The following is a 23,482-nucleotide window of genomic DNA, read 5'->3' on the forward strand; positions in this document are numbered from 1 at the left end:
TACGTCAGGTTCCAAGAGATCAATTGTGTTAGGTAACTCTCTAGTCCAAGGTACAGACAGACATTGCTGTGGCCAGCAGTGAAAAATCAGAAAGCTGTGTTGTTTCCCTAGTGCCAGGATCAGGGATATCTCCGAGAAGGTGCAGAATGTTCTCACGGGGGAGAAGGGCCAGCAAGAGGTCATTGTCCACATTGGAAGCAATGACATAGGAAGGGAAACGGTTCGGATTCTGAAGGGAGATTGCAGAGAGCTAGGCAGAACTTTAAAAAGGAGGTCCTCAAGAACAGTAATATCTGGATTACTCTCAGTGCTATGAGCTAGTGAGGGCAGGAATAGGAGGATAGAGCAGATGAATACATGACTGAGGAGCTGATGTATGGGAAAAGGATTCACATTTTTGGATCATTGGAATTTCTTTTGGGCTAGAAGTGACCTGTAGAAGGAGGAGAGATTGCACCTAAATTGGAAGGGGACTAATATACTGGCAGGGAAATTTGCTAGAGCTGCTCAGGAGGATTTAAACTAGTAAGGTGGGGTTGAAGTGGGGGGGGGGGAATCCCAGGGAGATAGTGAGGAAAGACATCAATCTGAGACGGGTACAGCTGAGAACAGAAGTGAGTCAAACAGTCAGGGCAGGCAGGGACAAGGTAGGACTAAAATTAAACTGCATTTATTTCAATGCAAGGGACCTAACAGGGAAGGCAGATGAACTCAGGGCCTGGTTAGGAACATGGGACTGGGATATCATAGCAATTACAGAAACATGGCTCAGGGATGGGCAGGACTGGCAGCTTAATGTTCCAGGGTAGAAATGGTACAGGAAGGACAGAAAGGGAGGCAAGGGAGGAGAGGGAGTGGCGTTTTTGATAAGGGATAGCATTACAGCTGTGCTGAGGGGGGATATTCCTGGAAATACATCCAGGGAAGTTATTTGGGTGGAACTAAGAAATAAGGAAGGAATGATCACCATACTGGGATTGTATTATAGACACCCTAATAGTCAAAGAGAAATTGAGCAACAAACATGTAAGGAGATCTCAGCTATCTGTAAGAATAATAGGGTGGTTATGGTAGGGGATTTTAACTTTCCCAACATAGACTGGGACTGCCATAGTGTTAATGGTTTAGATGGAGAGGAATTTATTAAGTGTGTACAAGACAATTTTCTGATTCAGAAAACTTGACCTACTCTTGGGAAATAAGGCAGGGCAGGTGACTGAGGTGTCAGTGGGAGAGCACATTGGGGCCAGCGACCATAATTCCATTAGATTTAAAATAGTGATGGAAAAGGATAGACCAGATCTAAAAGTTGAAGTTCTAAATTGGAGAAAGGCCAATTTTGATGGTATTAGGCAAGAACTTTCAAAAGCTGATTGGGGTTGGGGGGGGGAGAGAGAGGAGTGGGGAGGGCAGATGTTCGCAGGTAAATTGACAGCTGGAAAATGGGAAGACTTCAGAAAAGAGATAACGAGAATCCATAGAAAGTATATTCCTGTCAGGGTGAAAGGAAAAGCTGGTAGGTATAGGGAATGCTGGATGACTAAATAAATTGAGGGTTTGGTTAAGAAAAAAAAAGCATATATCCGGTATAGACAGGAGAGATTCAGTGAATCCTTAGAAGACTAAAGAGGCAGTAAGAGTATACTTAAGAGGGTAATCAGGAGGGCAAAAAGGGGACATCAGATAGCTTTGGTAAATAGAATTAAGGAGAATTCAAAGGGTATTTACAAATACATTAAGGACAAAAGGGTAACTAGGGAGAGAATAGGGTCCCTCAAGGATCAGGATTAGTGGTGCTGGAAGAGCACAGCAGTTCAGGCAGCATCCGAGGAGCAGTTCAAGTATCAGCAAGGCGGCCTTTGTGTGGAGCTGCAGAAAATGGGGGAGATACTAAATGAATATTTTGCATCAGTATTTACTGTGGAAAAGGATTTGGAAGATATCGAATGTAAGGAAATAGATGGTGACACCTTGGAAAAATATCCATCTTGTAAAGGAAGAAGTGCTGGATGTCTTGAAATGGATAAAGGTGGATAAATCCCCAGGACCTGATTAGGTGTACCCGAGAACTAGAGAAGCTAGTGGGAAGCTAGAGAACTGATTGCTGGTCCTCTTGCTGAGATTTTTATATCATCGATAGTCACAGGTGAGGTGCCGGAAGACTAGAGGTTGGCAAACATGGTGTCACTGTTTAAGAAAGGTGCTGAGGACAAGCCAGGGAACTATAGACCGGTGAGCCTGACCTCGGTGGTGAGCACGTTATTGGAGGGAATCCTGAGGGACAGGATGTACATATATTTGGAAAGACAAGGATTGATTAGAGATAGTCAACATGGCTTTGTGCGTGGGAAATCATGGCTCGTAAACTTAATTGAGTATTTTGAAGAAGTAACAAAGAGTATTGATGAGGGCAGAGCAGTAGGTGTGATCTATATGGACTTCAGTAAGGCGTTCGACAAGGTTCCCCATGGGAGACTGGTTAGCAAGGTTAGATCTCATAGAATACAGGGAGAACTGGCATTTGGATACAGAACTGGCTCAAAGGTTGAAGACAGAGGGTGTTGGTGGAGGGTTGTTTTTCAGACTGGAGGCCTGTGACCAGTGGAGTGCCACAAGGATAGATACTGGGTCGTCTACATTTCATCATTTATAGAAATGATTTGGATGCGAGCATAAGAGGCATAGTTAGTAAGTTTGCAGATGATAAATGCAAGGTGCTGTGTTTTGGGGAAGCAAATCTTAGCAGGACTTATACACTTAATGGTAAGGTCCTAGGGAGTGTTGCTGTACAAAGAGACCTTGGAGTGCAGGTTCATAGCTCCTTGAAAGTGGAGTCGCAGGTAGATAGGATAGTGAAGAAAACGTTTGCTATGTTTTCCTTTATTGGTCAGTGTATTGAATACAGGAGTTGGGAGGTCATGTTGCGGCTGTACAGGACATTGGTTAGGCCACTGTTGGAATATTGCGTGCAATTCTGTTCTCCTTCCTATCGGAAAGATGTTGTGAAACTTGAAAGGGTTCAGAAAAGATTTACAAGGATGTTGCCAGGGTTGGAGGATTTGAACTATAGGGAGAGGCTGAACAGGCTGGGGCTGTTTTCCCTGGAGTGTCGGAGATTGAGGGGTGACCTTATAGAGGTTTACAAAATTATGAGGGGCATGGATAGGATAAATAGACAAAGTCTTTTTCCTGGGGTCAGGGAGTCCAGAACTAGAGGGCATGGTTTTAGGATGAGAGGGGACAGATGTAAAAGAGACCTAAGGGGCAACTTTTTCATGCAGAGGGTAGTACGTGTATGGAATGAGCTGCCAGAGGAAGTGGTGGAGGCTGGTACAATTGCAACTTTTGAAAGGCATTTGGATGGGTATATGAATAGGAAGGGTTTGGAGGGATATGGGCCAGGTGCTGGCAGGTGAGACTAGATTGTGTTGGGATATCTTCTCAGCATGGATGGATTGGACCGAAGGGTCTGTTTCCATGCTGTACATCTCTATGACTCTATAAAGAAACTCCATGCCCATCTGCCTGTCCTTTTGATGGGATGCAGATCCTTGGATGTTTAAGTCCCAGACAGTAGGCAACAACAGGTTCAAGAATTTTGGAAAGTAAAGAGAGATTGATGTCATGCCATGTGGCAATGTCATACAAGTGAAACTGGGCTTTTAAAAAGTGGTTTAAAAGGTGAGTGACCATACCAGCGAAGCGGGAACCATTTACAGTGACTGCTAGAACTGGAGCTAAGGAGGGAATTAAGTTTAGTGAGATAAATGAGTTCTCATCAGTTTAATGAGAATTGTCTCAAGAATAATGTGGATGTTAGGTAGGATGATGTATCACCTGCATTGTCTTCAGGTTTGAGTAAATATTTGATTTAAGTGACATAGCCTTAGCAATAGTGACTACATGTGGGATTCCAGCAGTCTGGTTGTCATAGAAATGATTGTGAAGGATATGATTTATAAGGCACCTGAGAAAGGTCCTTTATTATCCAGTTATTAAAGAGAGGGATGGATGCCTGCAGCAACTTTCTGTTAATTTTCTTCTCTTTTGACATTGGATGTGTAATGGCAACAAGAAATGAGCAACTTGAAACAATGAGAAAATACTGTATTTTCTTTCTCTCAAATAGGCTAATTCCCTCATGTCACTCGATACAGTATTTCTGTTTCGGTATGCCTATGCATGCAAGTGATACAGAAACATTTGTTACATCTGAATTCCTGGGCTTCAGTGGATGTTTTGAAAATATGATATGGTTCATTATATATTTTGACAGAAGGGAAATGTTAGGGCAATTTGTCAAGGTTCAGTTGCTTCCTGATTTGAATGTGCTGTCAGTGTTTTTGAAAAATGCTTCTGGAAAACACAAAACATTCAGCAAATTTGTTGACAGGGGAATAATTTACTAACTAATAGTTTTTTCTTAACCATTATTTGTCTGATCTAGTTTCCTGTATATACATATGCAGCAATTAAACTGATGTTGTAAATTCCAGTTCCATTCCTGTTTAACTTCATCTCACCCTCTCCATCTGATGAAATAGGGTAGATTAAATTTGATAGTCCCTGAAAGCACGCACGTGGATCACAGTGCAGGATTAATCTGTGCCTGTTACTCTTGATTCAGGCAGATTGCCAATTTCTGTACACTCATTGACATGGCTGCAGCACTCAGGCAGAGCTAAGCATGCTGGTGAGTGGTTAACAGCTTAAAAAGAGGACCAAGAATAGTCTGAGCTGAAAATGTGTTGCTGGAAAAGCGCAGCAGGTCAGGCAGCATCTAAGGAGCAGGAGAATTGATGTTTCGGGCATATGCCCTTCTTCAGGAACCTTCATTCCTGAAGAAGCGCTTATGCCCAATACATCGATTCTCCTGCTCCTTGGATGCTGCCTGACCTGCTGCGCTTTTCCAGCAACACATTTTCAGCTCTGATCTCCAGTATCTGCAGTCCTCATTTTCTCCAAAAACAGTCTGAGTCTAGCATCTGTTAAAGTTCCCCTGCACCACATGCAAAGTTATCCTGCATCCCTTAACATGAAAATGTATTGTGAGTGGATTTGTTGCTGGGAGCTATTTTACAGCTGCTGACCCGTTAAGGCAAAAGAATGGCACAATGCGGGAGAGAGCACGTTCCAAGTTTCCCCAGGCTATACTGGAGACTCTGGTCACGGAGTACAGAAGGAGTGATGTGTGCTGTGTTCACAAAAGGCTGGGAGATCCTCCTACCAAACTCTCTGAAATCAATGAGACAGTATAACCATGGCGGTCAAGCACCTGCCATCCACCACTCCCCCACCCTAATAATGCTGCAAGCAGCACCAAGATCTCACACAGTTGGTCGTGGTCAGTGAAACTTTCTTAAATGCCATATCCCACAACTATACCACTAGCCTCTCACACTGCTCAGTGCACTACAGTACATCAGGACTGACACCTAACATTCACAGCTTCATTAGCTCCTCACACACAACACTGCTTTAAGCTTTGCAGCCACAGTTTGTGTTTGCACACACTGCCAGCTTTCACCCAGACTGGTTACACTGCAGTCACTGGCATGTGCCTCTTGTTTACAGGATGAACTGATACATAACTAGAAGCAGCAGGTACTAACAGACGCAGTTACCTGTCCTTAACCACATAGAGAAGATGGTGTCCTATTTGGGGGAACAGAAAATCAGCATTTACTTGGTCATTTAAAAGATCATGCTGTCCATTTTAAAATTGGAAAGAACAACAAATCGAGGTCAGAAAGAAGTTGGACTGAAATGGTACATAATGGTCCACAACTCGAACATTTGCCTACTATTCTGTAGAGTATTATCACAAATAACAGAAGGAAGGAATAGTTATTTATCAACAAAGGTAGAAGGTTGACCAGATGAATTGTGCAGGGACAGTGAAGGATGATGCCAGTATTGCAACTTTCAACCAATACATGTCCCCACAGTGGTGGGAAATGTTCAAACGCCTGGCCAGTACAGGAGAATCCAAGAAGACATGTGATAATGTATTGTACAGACACCAATTTGTCAGCATCTTTACTGATGACTTTTCACAAATGTCCACAATTGGAAAGATGACGCCATTCACATCCTTTCACTTCCTTTGCAGACATGTAAGGAGGTGGAAAATGCCAAAAAATGTAAATGGGAATCACTATTTGGTTTCAAAAACAACTGAGTCAAAGTGTTTTGAATTTGCACAAGACATTGATGAAACAAACATTTAAAGGTTCATGTATCTTGTATAACTCCAGAAATTCATTAATGAAAGGTATTAGGTCCATAGAAAGTGAAAATTCACTAAAAAGATATGAAGATGAAAATTTTAACAACATTTCTTCTTCACATGCCCATGCCGGAGAGCAATCCGTAGGAAGATTAACTTGATAGCTCAGAATGCTCGAGTAAAAAATGAGGTCTGCAGATGCTGGAGATCACAGCTGCAAATGTGTTGCTGGTCAAAGCACAGCAGGTTAGGCAGCATCTCAGGAATAGAGAATTCGAGGTTTCGAGCATAAGCCCTTCAAGGGCTTATGCTCGAAACGTCGAATTCTCTATTCCTGAGATGCTGCCTAACCTGCTGTGCTTTGACCAGCAACACATTTGCAGCTCAGAATGCTGTCAACTTTAACTAAATGATGACATTTAAGGGTGTGGAAATCTCAAGATAACACAAAGGGAGATACCTTCCAGTATAATTGCTTCCTGCTCAACTTTGAAATGATGTAATGAATATTCCAAGGGTCACAGATCTGTAAAGTTAGCACCAATATGTTAGACCCTCTATCATTGCTTTATAACCATATAGTTAAGGAAATCCCCAAAGAAGCTTTTTGCTAAAACTCTTGAATACAGGACTGATTTAAAGAAATGACACAAGAAACATTAGCGTAGCAATGGGTCTGTAATTAAATTTCATTGTGCAGCTCAGTTATTTGTGCTGACAGACCATATCACATACAAGAAAAACATGTCATTCTCATGATACCCTCTGTCTGTTAGTGTTGACTAAGGAAGAAATAAATCTTCTTGCAGGCAAGAGACAATAGCAGAACCTGTCTTATTACCAGTTGACAGAAATGTCATTCAGTTATGTATCTCCAAGCTGCATCTATGTGCATTCGACTGAAGAATGTAGTTTCTATGTCACTGAAACCAAACAAAATATGGACAGGGTACTGCTTTGCTCAGTGAGGTCTGCAGATGCTGGAGATCAGAGCTGAAAATGTGTTGCTGGTTAAAGCGCAGCAGATCAGGCAGTATCCAAGGAACAGGAAATTCGACGTTCCTGATGAAGGGCTCTGGCCCGAAACGTCGAATTTCCTGTTCCTTGGATGCTGCCTAACCTGCTGTACTGCTTTGCTCAGACAATTTGTGATTTAGACATTAAGTGAAGAGGCCAAATGAGCAGCTCTTGAGAAAATGTCCCATTACCATGATAATACTGGTTAGTTATGATTGAGCTACTGCATTGAAGGTCTGAAGAGGTGGTACAGAAGGCAGGGTCCTCACCACCTGACGAACAGCACACAAAGTTCCTGTATTACCATCCTGTTGTGATCACACTTAAACAGATTTTAACCAATTTGAGGAAAAAAGGTCTTGACATTTGATGTAAGTCAATACCTCATGAAATATTTGAAAAATGGACAAACAATAAATTACATAGGACACATTTTATTTTTGCTTCAGAAACTAATGTTAATCAATGTTTTAATTATTAATCTTCTATGGACGCATCAATGGCATCAGGGGTTAGAGAATAGGCACTCATGATCATTACATGTTAGTTCTCAACGAGTTGGGGACAGAGAGTTATAAAATAATCATTGATGCCAACAAGAAAATTCTAGAGTTGGTTGATAAGTTCATTCTTGTTCCAAATCTAATTCCATGCATCCTAGGTTGATCCTTGGGTTTTCTTCCCCAGAAGAAGACATCATCACATCTTCTTTCCTCAACTCTTGAAAGTGGAGTTGCAGGTAGACAGAGTAATGAAGAAGATGTTTGGTGCACTTGCTTTTATTGGTCAGAGTATTGAGTACAGGAGTTGGGATGACATATTGCGGCTGTACAGGACATTGGTTAGGCCACTTCTGGAATCTCCATTCAATTCTGGTCTTCCTGTTTTAGCAAAGATGTTTTGGAACTTGAAAGGGTTCAGAAAAGATTTACAAGGATGTTGCCAGGGTTGGAGGATCTGAGCTACAGGGAGAGCTGAATAGACTGTGGCTGTTTTTCCTGGAGCATCAGAGGGTGTGGGGTGACCTTATAGAGGTTTATAACATCATGAGGGGCATAGTTAGGGTATATAGTCAAGGTCTTTTCCCTAAGGTAGGGGTGTCCAAAACTCGAGGACATATGTTTAAGGTGAGAGGGGATAGAGTTAAAAGGACCTAAGGGGTAACTTTTTCACGCAGAGAGTCGTGCATGCATGGAATGAGCTGCCAGAGGAAATGGTAGAGGCTAATACAGTTACAACACTTAAAAGGCATCTGATGAGTATATGAAAAGGAGGGATATGGGCCAAATGCTGGCAAATGAGACTAGATTAATATAGGATATCTAGTTGACATGGATGAATTGGACTGTAGCATCTAATTCCATGCTGTATAGCTCTATGATTTGTATAACTCAACCATCAATTTAAAAATCGCACAACACCAGGTTTTAGTCCAACAGGTTTATTTGGAAGCACTAGCTTTCAAAGCGCCGCTCCTTTATCAGGTAGTTGTGGAGTATAAGATCGTAGGACACAGAATTGAGAGCAAAAGTTTACAGTGTGATGTAACTGAAATTATACATTGAAAAAGACCTGGATTGTTTAAGTCTCTCATCTTTTAGAATGGACATGTTAATGCTCATTCTGTTGGACTATAACCTAATGTTGTGTGATTTTTAACTTTGTACATCCCAGTCAAACACCGGCACCTCCACATCATGTCAACCATCAAGATTAGCTATGAAGCACATGCCTGTACGAAGAAGTAAATATTAATGGGGAAATATCCCAGTCAAACCTGTCACTTAATTCCATCCCATAGAAATACTTTAATAATTGCATATTGCATACAGCTCAGGAACTGCAGAAAACTATTTGACCACTCAAACTTGCTCTACTATTTGATAAGATTATGGTGATCTGATTATGGTTTCAACTCTACTTTTTTTTCATCCCCTTATATCCTCTGACTTCTTTGTCAGTCAAGAATCCTTGTAACTCAGATTTTAGAGTACACAATGACCTGATCTGCACAGCATGCTTTCTGAGGCAGAGAATTCTTCAAACTGATAGACTTGAGAGAAAAACAGTTAGTCTAATCCGAAATCACTTGTTTTAATGTGAACCCCTGTTTGTGGTCTCTCGCCGAATGGAAAATAACCTCATTTTGTTCTGTGTTTCTATAAAATCATCCGTCATCCTGTGAAACCTCAATGCACGTGGCCAACATAGAACATAGAAGGATACAGCGCAGTACAGGCCCTTCGGCCCTCGATGTTGCGCCGACCGAATCCTACCTAACCTATACTAGCCCAATAACTTCCAAATGCCTATCCAATGCCCGCTTAAATGACCATAAATACCAACCTGTTCAATCTTTCCACATAAAGGCAATCCCTTGATTCGAATGCAATTATATTGTTCATTAAGTGTGGAAATTTGATGTCAGTAATCATACCCTTACGACTGTATGTATAATCATTAGAAATAAAAAGTAAGTCTACCTTTAGATTAGATTAGAGTTTGTTATATTTGAAGTCAATTCAGTTACCCTCCAAAAAAAATCCTTGTTAGTCAGGACTCCAAACTCTGAGATCATAGTGGTTATGTTTCTTAATTGAGGAAATGTTGACAATGGAGTGGAAATGTAACACTCAAAGCAGCAGCAAAATACCATCATTAGAATTTCAAGTGAATTTTGGGGATTGTGGAGTAAGCCACTCCTTAAACACCTCTTCTAATTTGCATTTCCATTGTCAATCAGAATGCTCCTTTTCATTCCACATTTTTCTAAGTTGAAGATCACAGCCTCAAGATAAATATAATGTCAAGTGCTGTCAAATGAAATGTGCTGTATATTGCTGAAGTCCCTTAGAAATACCAGAGCTGCTGAAAATTTACAATCAAATTGCAGTTTTGCAATTAAATATTTATGGTGCTTTTTTTTAACATGTCAAAGAATGTTACAACGTAGTGAGGATTTTATTAACAGCCGTACTAAATACTTTCCATTTCAACTTTTGAGCTGTAAGTGATCCCTTTGCCAGTTGCCCATTTCAAACATTGACTAAGTATTAACAGTTTATTTTTATCTGTCAACTGTGCTTACTTTACATGTTATTAATGCTGCTGAAATATGGAGGTGAAGAGCAGCCGGCAGTAGGTAATGTATTGCACTTATAATATTGGTTAAGGAACAATGCACCAGCATACCCACTGCCAGTCATATTCATTTTCAGGAGCATTGGACTGGTGAACAAAATCCATCACATCTCAGTCTCTCTGGTTAGGGCCAAGCCACACATAAAAACAGTTCAACAAGGCACAAGGAATGCATTTACATACAGAAATGAGAGCAACAAAGTTATACAGAGAAATGGTTGAAATTAAATTAAGTTTTTGGCTCTGACTCAATGTAGAATGATTAGAATAGAGAACAAAACATTCATTACTGCCATGGTGGCATTGACATGTGGACTGTACTGTTGGACTGTAACTATTGGCTTTGATCTGACGCTGATGGGTTTGTCTGGGTTGGTGATATTTAACACTCAGGTTGGTTCTCACATATGAAGTAAGTACTACTTATGAAGTCCTTACCTGCCTGGTAACTTAAGAAGCAATGTGGAGGTACAAGTCATAATAATAACATTGGAAATGAGCCAAGTAACTGATAAATCATACTTGACAAGTCTGATGGAACTCTTTGTGGATGTAACTAGTAGAGTTGATTGAGGAAGCCAGTGGATGTGGTTTATTTGGACTTTGTGAAGGTTTTCGTCAAATCCCACAAGTGATTAATATGTAAAATGGAATTGGGAATAGTGCATTGAGTTGGATTGAAAATTGGTTAGCAGATAGGACACAAGAAGGAATAAATGGGTCTTTTTCTGAATGACAGGCAGTGACTAGTATGGTAGAGAGTGTGGTGCTGGAAAAGCACAGCAGGTCGGGCAGCATCTGGGAGCAGGAGAATCAGGTGATGAAGGAGCAGCGCTCCAAAAGCTAGTGCTTCCAAATAAACCTGTTGGACTATAACCTGGTTGTCGTGTAATTTTTAACTTTGTGCACAGATCAAAGGTTTCATTTGTTGGTGGTCAGTTATCTCAGCTCCAGGACATTTCTGCAGGAGTTACTCAGTTTATTGTCCCAAGCCAACCATCTTCAGCTGCTTCAAATATTCTTTTTTATTGTCACAATATCCTTTTTATTGTCATGCTTCATCGATGACCTTGCCTCCACCATACGATCAAGAGTGAGGATGCTCACCATTGGTTGTACAATATTTGCACCATTTGTGACTCCCCAGGTACTGAAGCATTCTGTGTCCATATGGAATAAGACAGCATCATGTTTGAGCTGATAAGTGACAAGTAGCATTCGTGCCTCAAGTGGCCATTTCCAACAAGATGAAATCCAAACATTATTGTTTAACTTTCAGTGGCATTACCATTACTGAATCCCCCACTCAAAATTCTTGGGTTACCATTAACTAGAAACAGAACTGTACCAACCATCTAAATAAGGTAGCTACAATAACAAGTCAGCGATTGGGAATTCTGTGGCATGTAAATCCCTTCCGAACTCCATGAAGCCTGTCCACCATCAGTAAGAACACAAATAAAGAAAAAAATGGAATACTCTCTACTTACCAGTAGAGTACTACTCCAAAACCCCTCAGACATTCCACAGCATCCAGGACAAGGCACCCACTTGAAAGGGATCCTATCTCCCACCTTCAGTGTTCACTACTTCCCATCCTGCTACACAGTAGCAGCAGTGTGTACTCTCCAGAAGGTGCACTGTAGCATCTAATTAAGCGCAGCAGGTCAGGCAGCATCCAAAGAGCAGAATTGAAGTTTCAGCCATAAGCCCTTCTTCAGGCTTAATCCTGGAACGTCGATTCTCCTGCTCCTTGGATGCTGCCTGACCTGCTACGCTTTTCCAGCAAAACATTTTTCAGCTCTGATCTCCAGCATCTGCAGTGCTCACTTTCTCCTAGCAATTAATTAAGACTAATTATTTCTATGGCCATACAAGTCTGAAAACGCCCAATTTCGTTTGATCTTGAAAGCTGAACAGACTCAGGCCTGGCTAGTACTTGGATGGGAGACCACCTGGGAATAGGCTTTGGGGCAGCACGGTGACTCAGTGGTGAGCACGGTTGCCTCACAGCACCAGGGACCCGGGTTCAATTCCCACCTCCGGCAACTGTCTATGTGGAGTTTGCACATTCTCCCCGCATCTGCGTGGGATTCCTCCAGGTGCTCTGGTTCCCTCCCACGGTCCAAAAATGTGCAGATTAAGTGATTTCACCGTGCTAAATTGCCCACAGTGTTCAGGGATGTCTAGGTTAGGTGCATTAGTCAGAGGTAAATGGAAAGTAGTTGGGGAATGGGTCTGGGTGAGCTACTCTTCGGAGGGTCGGTGTGGACTTGTTGGGCCGAAGGGCCTGTTGTCATACTGTAGGGTTCTATGATTTTTTCAGCAGCACCTTCTCAACCTATGACCTTTGGAAAAGAAGCAACAGATGCTTGGGAACACAATCACTGGAAATTCGCCCAAACCAATCACCATCCTGATGTGGAACTATACCACTGTTCCCTCACTGTACCTTGGTTAAAATGCTGAAAATCTCTGCCCAACAGCACAGTGTGTCCCTACACCACATAGACCATAAAAGTTGTAGCTAACAGCTCATCACCACCACCTGTTCACCTGTCTGGATGGTGAACCTGGATGGCGAAGATATAAGTATATAAGAAAACAGTTATTGCTGAATCCAGTTTTGATAGACTGAAATCGAAACAACTTTGACAGACTGATATCAGCAACATTAAAGAGATGACTGAAGCTCCTGCAGCATTGTGTGCCTATTCTTGGGGTGAAGGGAATTACACTGACTGCTTTGTTCACTTCCCTCTATTGAAGAAACCTGAAACACTTTCCTGCCTTGAGATTGCTGTAGTTGCCCCTTTCGAGCCCTTATTTCATCCGGAAACATGTTCACAGATTGATCTTTATTCTTTCTGCTGAGGAGTCCTTGCAGCTAATTCCACCTCAGGTTCTCTGTCCTTGGTGTGCTTACTCCTCAAATTAAAACCACTCATTCTCTCCCTCCTCTCAGTGACATATGAATGAAGAGCAATATTATTCCTGAGTCATTCTATAAAAATAATTTGAACAAGCTGTCAACAAATATAGTGAATTGGCAGATAGGTCAGCAGGTCACCAGATCTCCTATCCCCTTTCTAAATGAACAACAGAACAAACAACTCATTTGCCGTTTAGTTTATCAGCAGCAGATTATCTTCCCAAATGCTTTCTCCTTACATCTTCAGTTGTTCCTATGTTGATAATGTCTTTGCCTCAAACAATCTGTAACTTGTTGCTGCTTGGGGGGGGGTGCAGTGCAAAGATAATATTGAGCAAGAACCTAATAAATTTAAATGAGAGGAAGAAACAAGCTTACAGCTTGAAAAACAAGTTTCCTTTACATTTGGAAAGAAATGTAATCTTCACATTTTAGATTGTTAGAAGGCCGATATAATTTCCTCAATATGTCATTAAATGACACTTTCTATATGTATTAATTAACTTCATTACAAATTTACAACTGATGATAATCTGCCTTTATCAATGATATTGTTGTGTGCATCTAAATGTTCTACAAGTGGATCCCTGTGCCTGTTGCCAATATGAATCTTCAAAGGGATTTATTTTCTTTCACAGTGGTGTAAGGTTGGTGAATGTGTTAGTAAAGCACCTCTTCCAGACCACACAGATGGAGAATGGAGTATCTGGAGTATATGGAGTACTTGTAGTCGAACGTGTAATGTGGGAGTGCACTTCCGCCAACGTAAATGTGATAACCCAAGGTAAGTCAGCGTAACCAACTTGGCAGCATTTTGTATCCATATTGTTCCATAATCTCTTGTCTGATCAACTTGAATAAAACAAGGGCAGAATTTCTATAATGTCTTGGGTGACATTGCCACCAAAAAATTGGTTCCACTGTGCCCAACCTTATTGTGTTTTTTCACAGTAATGACACATAATAAATGATGTTGCTCTTCTGCAAACCGATTTCTGGGAATTAAGCACCTGTTCGTTTTATCAATAGGACATCCTCTTGAGCTCAGTCTGTCTTTAGACACCTCCTGTGTAATGTCTGCATGAATAATTTTCCCAATAGCCTATAAAGCAACAGATGTTTAAGCGTAGAAGGAGGCCATTTGACATTGTGTTTGTGCTATTTTTGTTGCTGGTGAAAATATGCTGACAATCCAAAATCCAGTCAGTTACTGGAGGGCAGAAACATTATATGAAGTGTATATAAGCTTTCTAAGAGAATTTGAATTGCTTATTTTCAGCACCAAAGCTAGTGGAAATGCATAAATATAATCAATTCCACTTTTACTGAATGTAAGACATTAAATAATTGGTCAAACCAGAGGCTCAATGATATCAAGCACCATTAGGCCCTGATGTCTTTTGCAAAGTTAACATATTACTCCAGCATCAAATGCTGAACTAGTTGCTAGCTTATTTCTTTTGTTTTCAACCAGCTCCCAAACTCTCTTACATTTGCTGCTTCTACCCTCACTTCTTATAATTATGAAGAGCTCATGGACTTCAATGAGTTACTAAGATTCTACTGCCTACCCCTGTCAATACTCTCCACCCTTTTGCTCACCCTGTGGAATTTCTCCTGAACCGAGATATGAGCAAGGATCTTTCTCTTCCATCTCCCCTCATTATTTTTCCAAACCATCTTGTCTCTGAAATTCCCCTCCAGCTCTCTTGACTCTAACCCCTTCAATTACTGAGCAGCAAACCTCCCTTAGTTCTGTTCAGATTAGTTAATATTATATATAATCCCTTCTTGTAAGAGTTTGCTACTTAACAATCTCCAGTCACAGTACAGGCCCTTCACCCCTCAATATTGTGTCGGCCTTCTATTCTATTCCAAGATTTGAGTAGTATCCCTCCTCAAAAAACTCAGATTACCCCCTGTCCTCAAAAGGAACCACCCCTGACTGTATAATAAAAGAATATCGAAATGGCCCTCATAACACATCAGAAATCCAACCATTTTTACAGAGTTGTATTGTTCTTCATAATTCTTCTGGACATCTTTTAGTATGTCTTTGATGCCAGCAGTCAAATCAACCTTGCAACTAATCTTGAATAAAGTTCCTCCATAAGACCATCGGAAATAGAAACAGGAGGAGGCCATTCAGCCCCTTGAGCCCACTCTGTCATTCAATAGGATCATGGCTGATTTGACAATCCTCATATCCACTCTTCTGCCCCTTCTCCGTAATCCTTGATTCCTGACTGCATTCAGAAAATCAATATCTTGTCCCATGTGACTCTCCCTTAACGTTCTCCAGTCTCTCTGACTCTGTCCAAGCTCCCTACTCCTTGTAGGTGCCGTGTTATTAATGATGTTCCTGATGCCTTTTCCTTAGCAAAGTGACCTTTATTTTTAATGTAGTTCCATAGAACCTTCTTAAAACATTACATTTGATTCATATCTATTTATAACATCAAACATCAGACAGAGTGCAACAGATGATCTTATCTGACCTCACTTAAATTCTGAAGATGCGTTCCCATTATCTCTGGCAGATGGAAGGATGCCGACCAACTAAGATCCCCCATTTCTGCCCCTGTGTCATATCTTTTTCTGCTGAAACTTTGATCATGCTTTTGATTTCTAATCTATTCTAATATTCACAGGAATCTCAGCTGCCAAACCTGCTGAACCAGTGTGTTCACTAATATACATTGGCTCCAATTCCAACATATGGTCATAGAGTCATAGAGATGTGCAGCACAGAAACAGACCCATCGGTCCAACCTGTCCATGCCGACCAGATATCCCACCCCAGTCTAGTCCCACCTGCCAGCACCCGGCCCAAAACCCTCCAAACCCTTCCTATTCATATACCCATCCAAATGCCTCTTAAATATTGCAATTGTACCAGCCTCCACCACTTCCTCTGGCAGCTCATTCCATACATGTACCACCCTCTGTGTGAAAAAGTTGCACTTTAGGTCTCTTTTATATCTTTCCCCTCTCACCCTACACCTATGCCCTCTAGTTCTAGACTCCCTCACCCCAGGGAAAAAATTTTGTCTATTTACCCTATCCATGCCCCTCATAATTTTGTAAACCTTTATAAGGTCACTCCTCAACCTCTGACACTTCAGGGAAAACAGCCCCAGCCTGTTCAGCCTCTCCCTATAGCTCAGATCCTCCAACCCTGGCAACATCCTTGTAAATCTTTTCTGAACCCTTTCAAGTTTCACAACATCCTTCCGATAGGAGGGAGAACAGAATTGCACGCAATATTCCAACAGTGGCCTCACCAATGTCCTGTACAGCTGCAACATGACCTCCCAACTCCTGTACTCAATACTCTGACCAATAAAAGAAAGCATACCAAATGCCTTCTTCAATATCCTATCTACCTGTGACTCCACTTTCAAGGAGCTATGAACCTGCACTCCAAGGTCTCTTTATTCAGTAACACTCCCTAGGACCTTACCATTAAGTGTATAAGTCCTGCTAAGATTTGCTTTCCCAAAATGCAGCACCTCGCATTTATCTGAATTAAACTCCATCTGCCACTTCTTGGCCCATCTGGTCCAGATCCTGTTGTAATCTGAGGTAGCCTTCTTTGATGTCCACTACACCTCCAATTTTGGTGTCATCTGCAAACTTACTAACTGTACCTCTTTTGCTCACATCCAAATCATTTATGTAAATGACAAAGCGTAGAGAGCCCAGCACCGATCCTTGTGACACTCCACTGGTCACAAGCCTCCAGTCTGAAAAACAACCCTCCACCACCACCCTCTGTCTTCTACCTTTGAGCCAGTTCTGGATCCAAATGGCTAGTTCTCCCTGTATTCCATGAGCTCTAACCTTGCTAATCAGCCTCCCATGGGGAACCTTGTCGAATGCCTTACTGAAGTACATATAGGTCACATCTACTGCTCTGCCCTCATCAATCTTTGTTACTTCTTCAAAAAGGGGCGACACAGTGGCTCAGTTAGCACTGCTGCCTCACAGCACCAGGGTCCCAGATTCGATTCCAGCCTCAGACGACTGTCTGTGTGGAGTTTGTACATTCTCCCCATGTCTGCGTGTGTTTCCTCCGGATGCTCCGGTTTCCTCCCACAGTCCAAAGATATGCGGGTCAGGTAAATTGGCCATGCTAAATTGCCTATAGTGTTGGGTGCATTAGTCAAAGGGAAATGGGTCTGTGTGGGTTACTCTTCTGAGGGTTGGTGTGGACTGGTTGGGCTGAAGGGCCTGTTTCCACACTGTAGGGAATCTAATCTAACCTAAAAAAATGCAATCAAGTTTGTGAGACTTGATTTCCCATGCACAAAGCCATGTTGTCTATCCCTAATCAGTCCTTGCCTTTCCAAATACATGTACATCCTATCCCTCAGGATTCTCTCCAGCAACTTGCCCACCACCGATGTCAGGCTCACCGGTCTATAGTTCCCTGGCTTGTCCTTACCGCCCTTCTTAAACAGTGGCACCACGTTAGCCAACCTTCAGTCTTCCGGCACCTCACCTGTGACTATAGATGATACAATTATCTCCGTAAGAGGCCCATCAATCACTTTTCTAGCTTCCCACAGAGTTCTAGGGTACACCTGATCAGATGCTGGGGATTTATCCACCTTTATGCATTTCAAGACAACCAGCACTTCCTCCTCTGTAATATGGACATTTTGCAAGATGTCACCATCTATTTCCCTATACTCTATATCTTCCATATCCTTTTCCACAGTAAATACTGATGCAAAATATTTATTTAGTATCTCCCCCACTTTCTGTGGCTCCACACAAAGGTTACCTTGCTGATCTTTGAGGGGCCCTATTCTCTCCCTAGTTATCCTTTTGTCCTTAAGGTATTTGTAAAAACCCTTTGGATTCTCCTTAATTCTATTTGCCAAAGCTATCTCATGTCCCATTGTTGTCCTCCTGATTTCCCTCTCAAGTATATTCCTACTTCCTTTATACTCTTCTTAGGATTCATTCGCTCTATCCTGTCTATACTTGACATATGCTTTCTTCTTTTTCTTAACCAAACCCTCAATTTCTTTAGTCATCCAGCATTCCCCATACTACCAGCCTTTCCTTTCACCCTGACAGGAATATACTTTCTTTGGATTCTCGTTATCTCATTTCTGAAGGCTTCCCATTTTCCAGCCGTCCCTTTATCTGCGAACATCTGCCCCCAATCAGCTTTTGAAAGTTCTTGCCTAATACCGTCAAAATTGGCCTTTCTCCAATTTAGAACTTCAACTTTTAGATCTGGTCTATCCTTTTCCCAACAACGCATCACTTTTAAAATTTTCATCCTCCTTTTCAACCCTTTCCTCTTTCTTTCCCAGCTCTGTAACTTGCTTCACACTGACAACCTCAAGAGTTCTGAGTCCTTCCAACATTTGAATCCTCCACTGGCCTGATCCTCCACAGGCCTCATTCTCCACTGGCCTCATCCTCCACTGGCCTCATCCTCCACTAGCCTCATCCTCCACTGGCCTCATCCTCCTCTGGCCTCATTCTCCACTGGCCTCATCCTCCTCTGGCCTCATCCTCCACAGGCCTCATCCTCCACAGGCCTCATCCTCCACTGGCCTCATCCTCCACAGGCCTCATCCTCCACAGGCCTCATCCTCCTCTGGCCTCATCCTCCACTGGCTTCTTCCTCCACTGGCCTCATCCTCCACTGGCCTCATCCTCCACTGGCCTCATCCTCCTCTGGCCTCATCCTCCACAGGCCTCATCCTCCACTGGCCTCATCCTCCTCTGGCCTCATCCTCCACTGGCCTCATCCTCCTCTGGCCTCATCCTCCTCAGGCCTCATCCTCCTCTGGCCTCATCCTCCACAGGCCTCATCCTCCACAGGCCTCATCCTCCTCTGGCCTCATCCTCCACAGGCCTCATCCTCCTCTGGCCTCATTCTCCACTGGCCTCATCCTCCACTGGCCTCATCCTCCACAGGCCTCATCCTCCACAGGCCTCATTCTCCACAGGCCTGATCCTCCTCTGGCCTGATCCTCCTCTGGCCTCATCCTCCTCTGGCCTGATCCTCCACTGGCCTGATCCTCCACAGGTCTGATCCTCCACTGGCCTCATTCTCCACTGGCCTCATTCTCCACTGGCCTCATTCTCCACAGGCCTCATCCTCCACAGGCCTCATCCTCCTCTGGCCTCATCCTCCTCTGGCCTCATCCTCCACTGGCCTCATCCTCCACTGGCCTCATCCTCCTCTGGCCTGATCCTCCACAGGCCTGATCCTCCTCTGGCCTCATCCTCCACTGGCCTCATCCTCCTCTGGCCTGATCCTCCACAGGCCTGATCCTCCACAGGCCTGATCCTCCACAGGCCTGATCCTCCACTGGCCTCATCCTCCACTGGCCTCATCCTCCACAGGCCTCATCCTCCACAGGCCTGACCCTCCACTGGCCTCATCCTCCACTGGCCTCATCCTCCACTGGCCTCATCCTCCTCTGGCCTCATCCTCCACAGGCCTCATCCTCCTCTGGCCTCATCCTCCTCTGGCCTCATCCTCCACTGGCCTCATCCTCCACTGGCCTCATCCTCCACTGGCCTCACCCTCCTCTGGCCTCATCCTCCACAGGCCTCATCCTCCACTGGCCTCATTCTCCACAGGCCTCATCCTCCTCTGGCCTCATCCTCCTCTGGCCTCATCCTCCACTGGCCTCATCCTCCACTGGCCTCATCCTCCACAGGCCTCATCCTCCACAGGCCTCATCCTCCACAGGCCTCATCCTCCACTGGCCTCATCCTCCACTGGCCTCATTCTCCACAGGCCTCATCCTCCACTGGCCTGATTCTCCTCTGGCAGCCTTCTCTCGAATTAACTCAGCAGTGAACCCCTCTGTTTTCCTTGAAAATCCTTTGACTGAAAAAGGCAAAAGATTGAAAATGAGGTGGGTTCACCACACAAATCAGGAAAATCTCGATCTGTCCGTCAGCAAACAGGTGCATTCTAATGAATATTGCTAAATCAAACTTTTACTGCTGTTGTTCAAAGTATCCTGTCATTTTACACATCAGGTTTCTACAGGAGAATGACTGAGTTCTTTGCATGAAAATGTACATCCAAATAACCATTACACTTCACTGTTGGGGAACAGTGTATGCTAAATACTTTAAAACAAATATTATAAGACTCTTCTTAAATGTGGTGGTATGACAGTATTTAACGTAGAATATGGGAAATAGAACGATACAGCGCAGGCCCTTCAGCCCTCGATGTTGCGCCAACCTGTGAACTATTCTCAGCTCGTCCCCCTATACTATCCCATCACCATCCATGTGCTTATCTAAGGATTGTTTAAATTTTCCTAATGTGACTGAGTTACCTAAACTGGCAGGAAGGGCATTCCACGCCCTTACCACTCTCTGAGTAATGAACCTTGACTACAGATGTTAAATTAATAACCAGAAAACAAATTGTGTCCAAATGGTTTTGGATTTGCTGTGTTGACATAAATGTACCAGAATGTGAATCTGTATACTCAGTGTTAAAGCCCTGTCCTTTCAGGGAAATGAGAAAGGATCGAACAGCAGCAAGGAAGGCCTATGGAAAAGAACAACATATAGCACAAAAGGGATTTGGAATATCTTCTACAGTTTATAATCAGAGGAGGTCACTGGGGAAGAAACTGATTTGAGTTGATAAAGATTTATCACATTAGTCAGTTGACATAACTGAGGCATTAAATACATCTGTCTTTACCAAGAAAGGTGTTGTTTCCCATGTCACGGTGAAAAAGGAGCTGATTACTGAAGTTGAAGAATTCCAAAAGAATGAGTTATTGGACAGGCTGTCTGTACTCAAGAATATAAGAAATAGGACCAGGAGTGGGCCATTCAGCTGCTTGAGCCTGCTGCGCCAATCAGGAGGGACATGGCTGACCTGCCTAGCCTCAACTCCTCTGTTGTCGATTCTATTTATGTTCTTATTGATGAGCAGGTAGGTAAATTGAGCTGAGCCCATGGTCTTATTGAATGGTGGAGCAGACTTGAAGGGCCAAATGGCCTACTCCTCCTCCCAGCTCATATGTTCTAATTTGCTGAAGTTTGAAAAATCTGTCTACCTCCTCTATAATTACTTTGTGATCTAGTGTCCACTATTGTCTGTGGCAGAGAATTCCAGATATTTCCTGACCTCTGGGAGAACAAATTCCTTTGCATCTCAGTTTTAAATGAGTGTCTCTTCTGTAAGCGATAACCTCTTCTCAACATAGAATCCCTATGATGTGGAAATAAGCAGTTTGGCCCATCGAATCCATATCAATCCTCCAAAGGACATCCGAACCAGACCCAACCCCTACTGCTCTTTGGACTGTGGGAGGAAACTGGAGCATCCGGAGGAACCCCAAACAGGCATGTGGAGAATGTGCAAACTCCACACAGACAGTCGCCCGAGACTGGAATCGAACCACGTCCCTGGTGCTGTGAGGCAGCAGTGCTAACCACTGAGCTACCGTGCTGCTCCTCTAAGCCCCTTCAGAATCGTCTATGTGTCAATAACATCGCCCTCATTCTTCCAACCTCTAATCCATAAAGGTCTGATCTGTTCAGCCATTTTTGATACATAAACCCCTTTATTCCAGGAATCAGCCTCCAGTGTATACATTTCTTGGGACTTGATTGACCAGAATCTGCTGGAGGTGTATAACAGTAAGCATCTGACTGGTAACATGTCGAATCCATGAGGAGAGGTATCATCCCCCTCATTTACAAGCGGACGGAGAGGGAGGAAATTAGAAATTGAGTCATTCAATAAGAGAATCCCTACAGAATAGAAAGAGGCCTTTTGGCCCATCAAGTCTGTACTGACCCTCCAAAGAGCATCCTATCCAGACCCAGCTCCCCCACCCTGTTCCCTATCTTGTTCCCCACTCTATCTTCCAGACTATTGGAAGAAACTGATATGGTTTGCATCAATGTAGTCGTAATGTACTTTTTGAAAATTTTATGAATTAAGTATATTTTTCAGAAAGAACAACGTGTGTGTGTGTGTGTGTGTGTGTGTGTGTGTGTGTGTGTGTCACCCCAGCCAAACCCCGACCTCCACCCCACCCCATTCCCATCACCCCCTGTTGTTTCTTCCTGCTCAGATTGATGGTCACAAAGTAGATGGGAGCTGTGGAAAATGTGTTGTGGAAAGCTCTCCCAACATCTTGACATCCTTGTTCTACCAAGAACATTCCAAAGAGGCAGGGGCTTCACTCAGTTAGATCTCGGTGGAATATTGTGATAACTGCTGTCCTCTGTCAGGATTGGCGTTGACCCCTCTTAGAAGTTCAGGGATAGTGTTTTCTTTCAGAAATATAACTTAATGCAGTTGTGCATTCCAATAGTAATTTTGGTTTTTTTATTCCCATTGAGGCCTGGTCCTAAAGGCAAGAATTGCCAGGGCTCCCGTGTGCAGTACAGCACATGCAAGAACCCTCCTTGTCCGGCTGGAGTGCCACATTTTCGGGACTTGCAGTGCCAATCATTCAACAGGCCATCATATCAAAAGCATTCCTTGAAGTGGTATGCCATCATTAATGAAGGTATTTATGTTCCTCAAGCCATTGATTATGTATTCATCATTATCTTTCCATGTTGCTGACAACTGATTTCATGTGATATCATTGATCAGTTTGTGATTTAATGGAAGTTTAAACTTTCTGTTCTTTTGTTGTAATTGTGATCATACATGACAGCAACCACTTTGATGTTGAGCAAAATATGTTCTAAATGTTTCAAAATGTGTGTCCTTGCTAATTTGATAAGACAGTGAGTTGGCTATGTAGTAGAGCATGCATCCTCTCACTCTGTGAAAAAACATGGTGAACAGGGATTTGTACAATTTAATGGATGAGCCAAATATGGCCAAGACACTCCTCAGGTCCAAGCCACAAAGCTGTAAATAGTTCCCCTCTTCGCTCCCCTCTTCTTTGTTCACAAAGCCAACTGGAGCTGTTGGAAGTTGCCAAACCAGGAAGGCTGAAAAGGCTGCTTCTAACTCGATGAATTTTCAACAAGCTCTAAACACTGCAAACTTCCATTGAAGCTGAACGAGTCTTCAGGCCTAATAATTTTTCAAAAAACTGCAACATTCTGCCCTACTCTTTATACTATGTGCGTGGCCTCTGAGAGATCTCTTCTGCAAAGGCTGATGGAGAAAAAAAATTCCT

The 23,482-nt window shown here is 43.0% G+C and overlaps 1 protein-coding gene across 3 annotated transcripts in view; it reads left to right on the forward strand.

Moving 5' to 3' along the window:
* LOC132829666 (A disintegrin and metalloproteinase with thrombospondin motifs 19-like) overlaps nucleotides 1-23,482 on the forward strand; it is a 520,482-nt gene that overhangs the window by 262,089 nt on the left and 234,911 nt on the right. For all 3 annotated transcript variants that reach the window (XM_060847015.1, XM_060847030.1, XM_060847023.1), the window contains exons 12-13: nucleotides 13,958-14,103; nucleotides 22,686-22,855. In XM_060847015.1, the coding sequence (XP_060702998.1) occupies nucleotides 13,958-14,103; nucleotides 22,686-22,855 (316 nt within the window). The remainder of the gene's footprint in view (nucleotides 1-13,957; nucleotides 14,104-22,685; nucleotides 22,856-23,482) is intronic.

This window comes from Hemiscyllium ocellatum, chromosome 2 (assembly GCF_020745735.1).
Source record: "Hemiscyllium ocellatum isolate sHemOce1 chromosome 2, sHemOce1.pat.X.cur, whole genome shotgun sequence".
NCBI lineage: Eukaryota > Metazoa > Chordata > Chondrichthyes > Orectolobiformes > Hemiscylliidae > Hemiscyllium > Hemiscyllium ocellatum.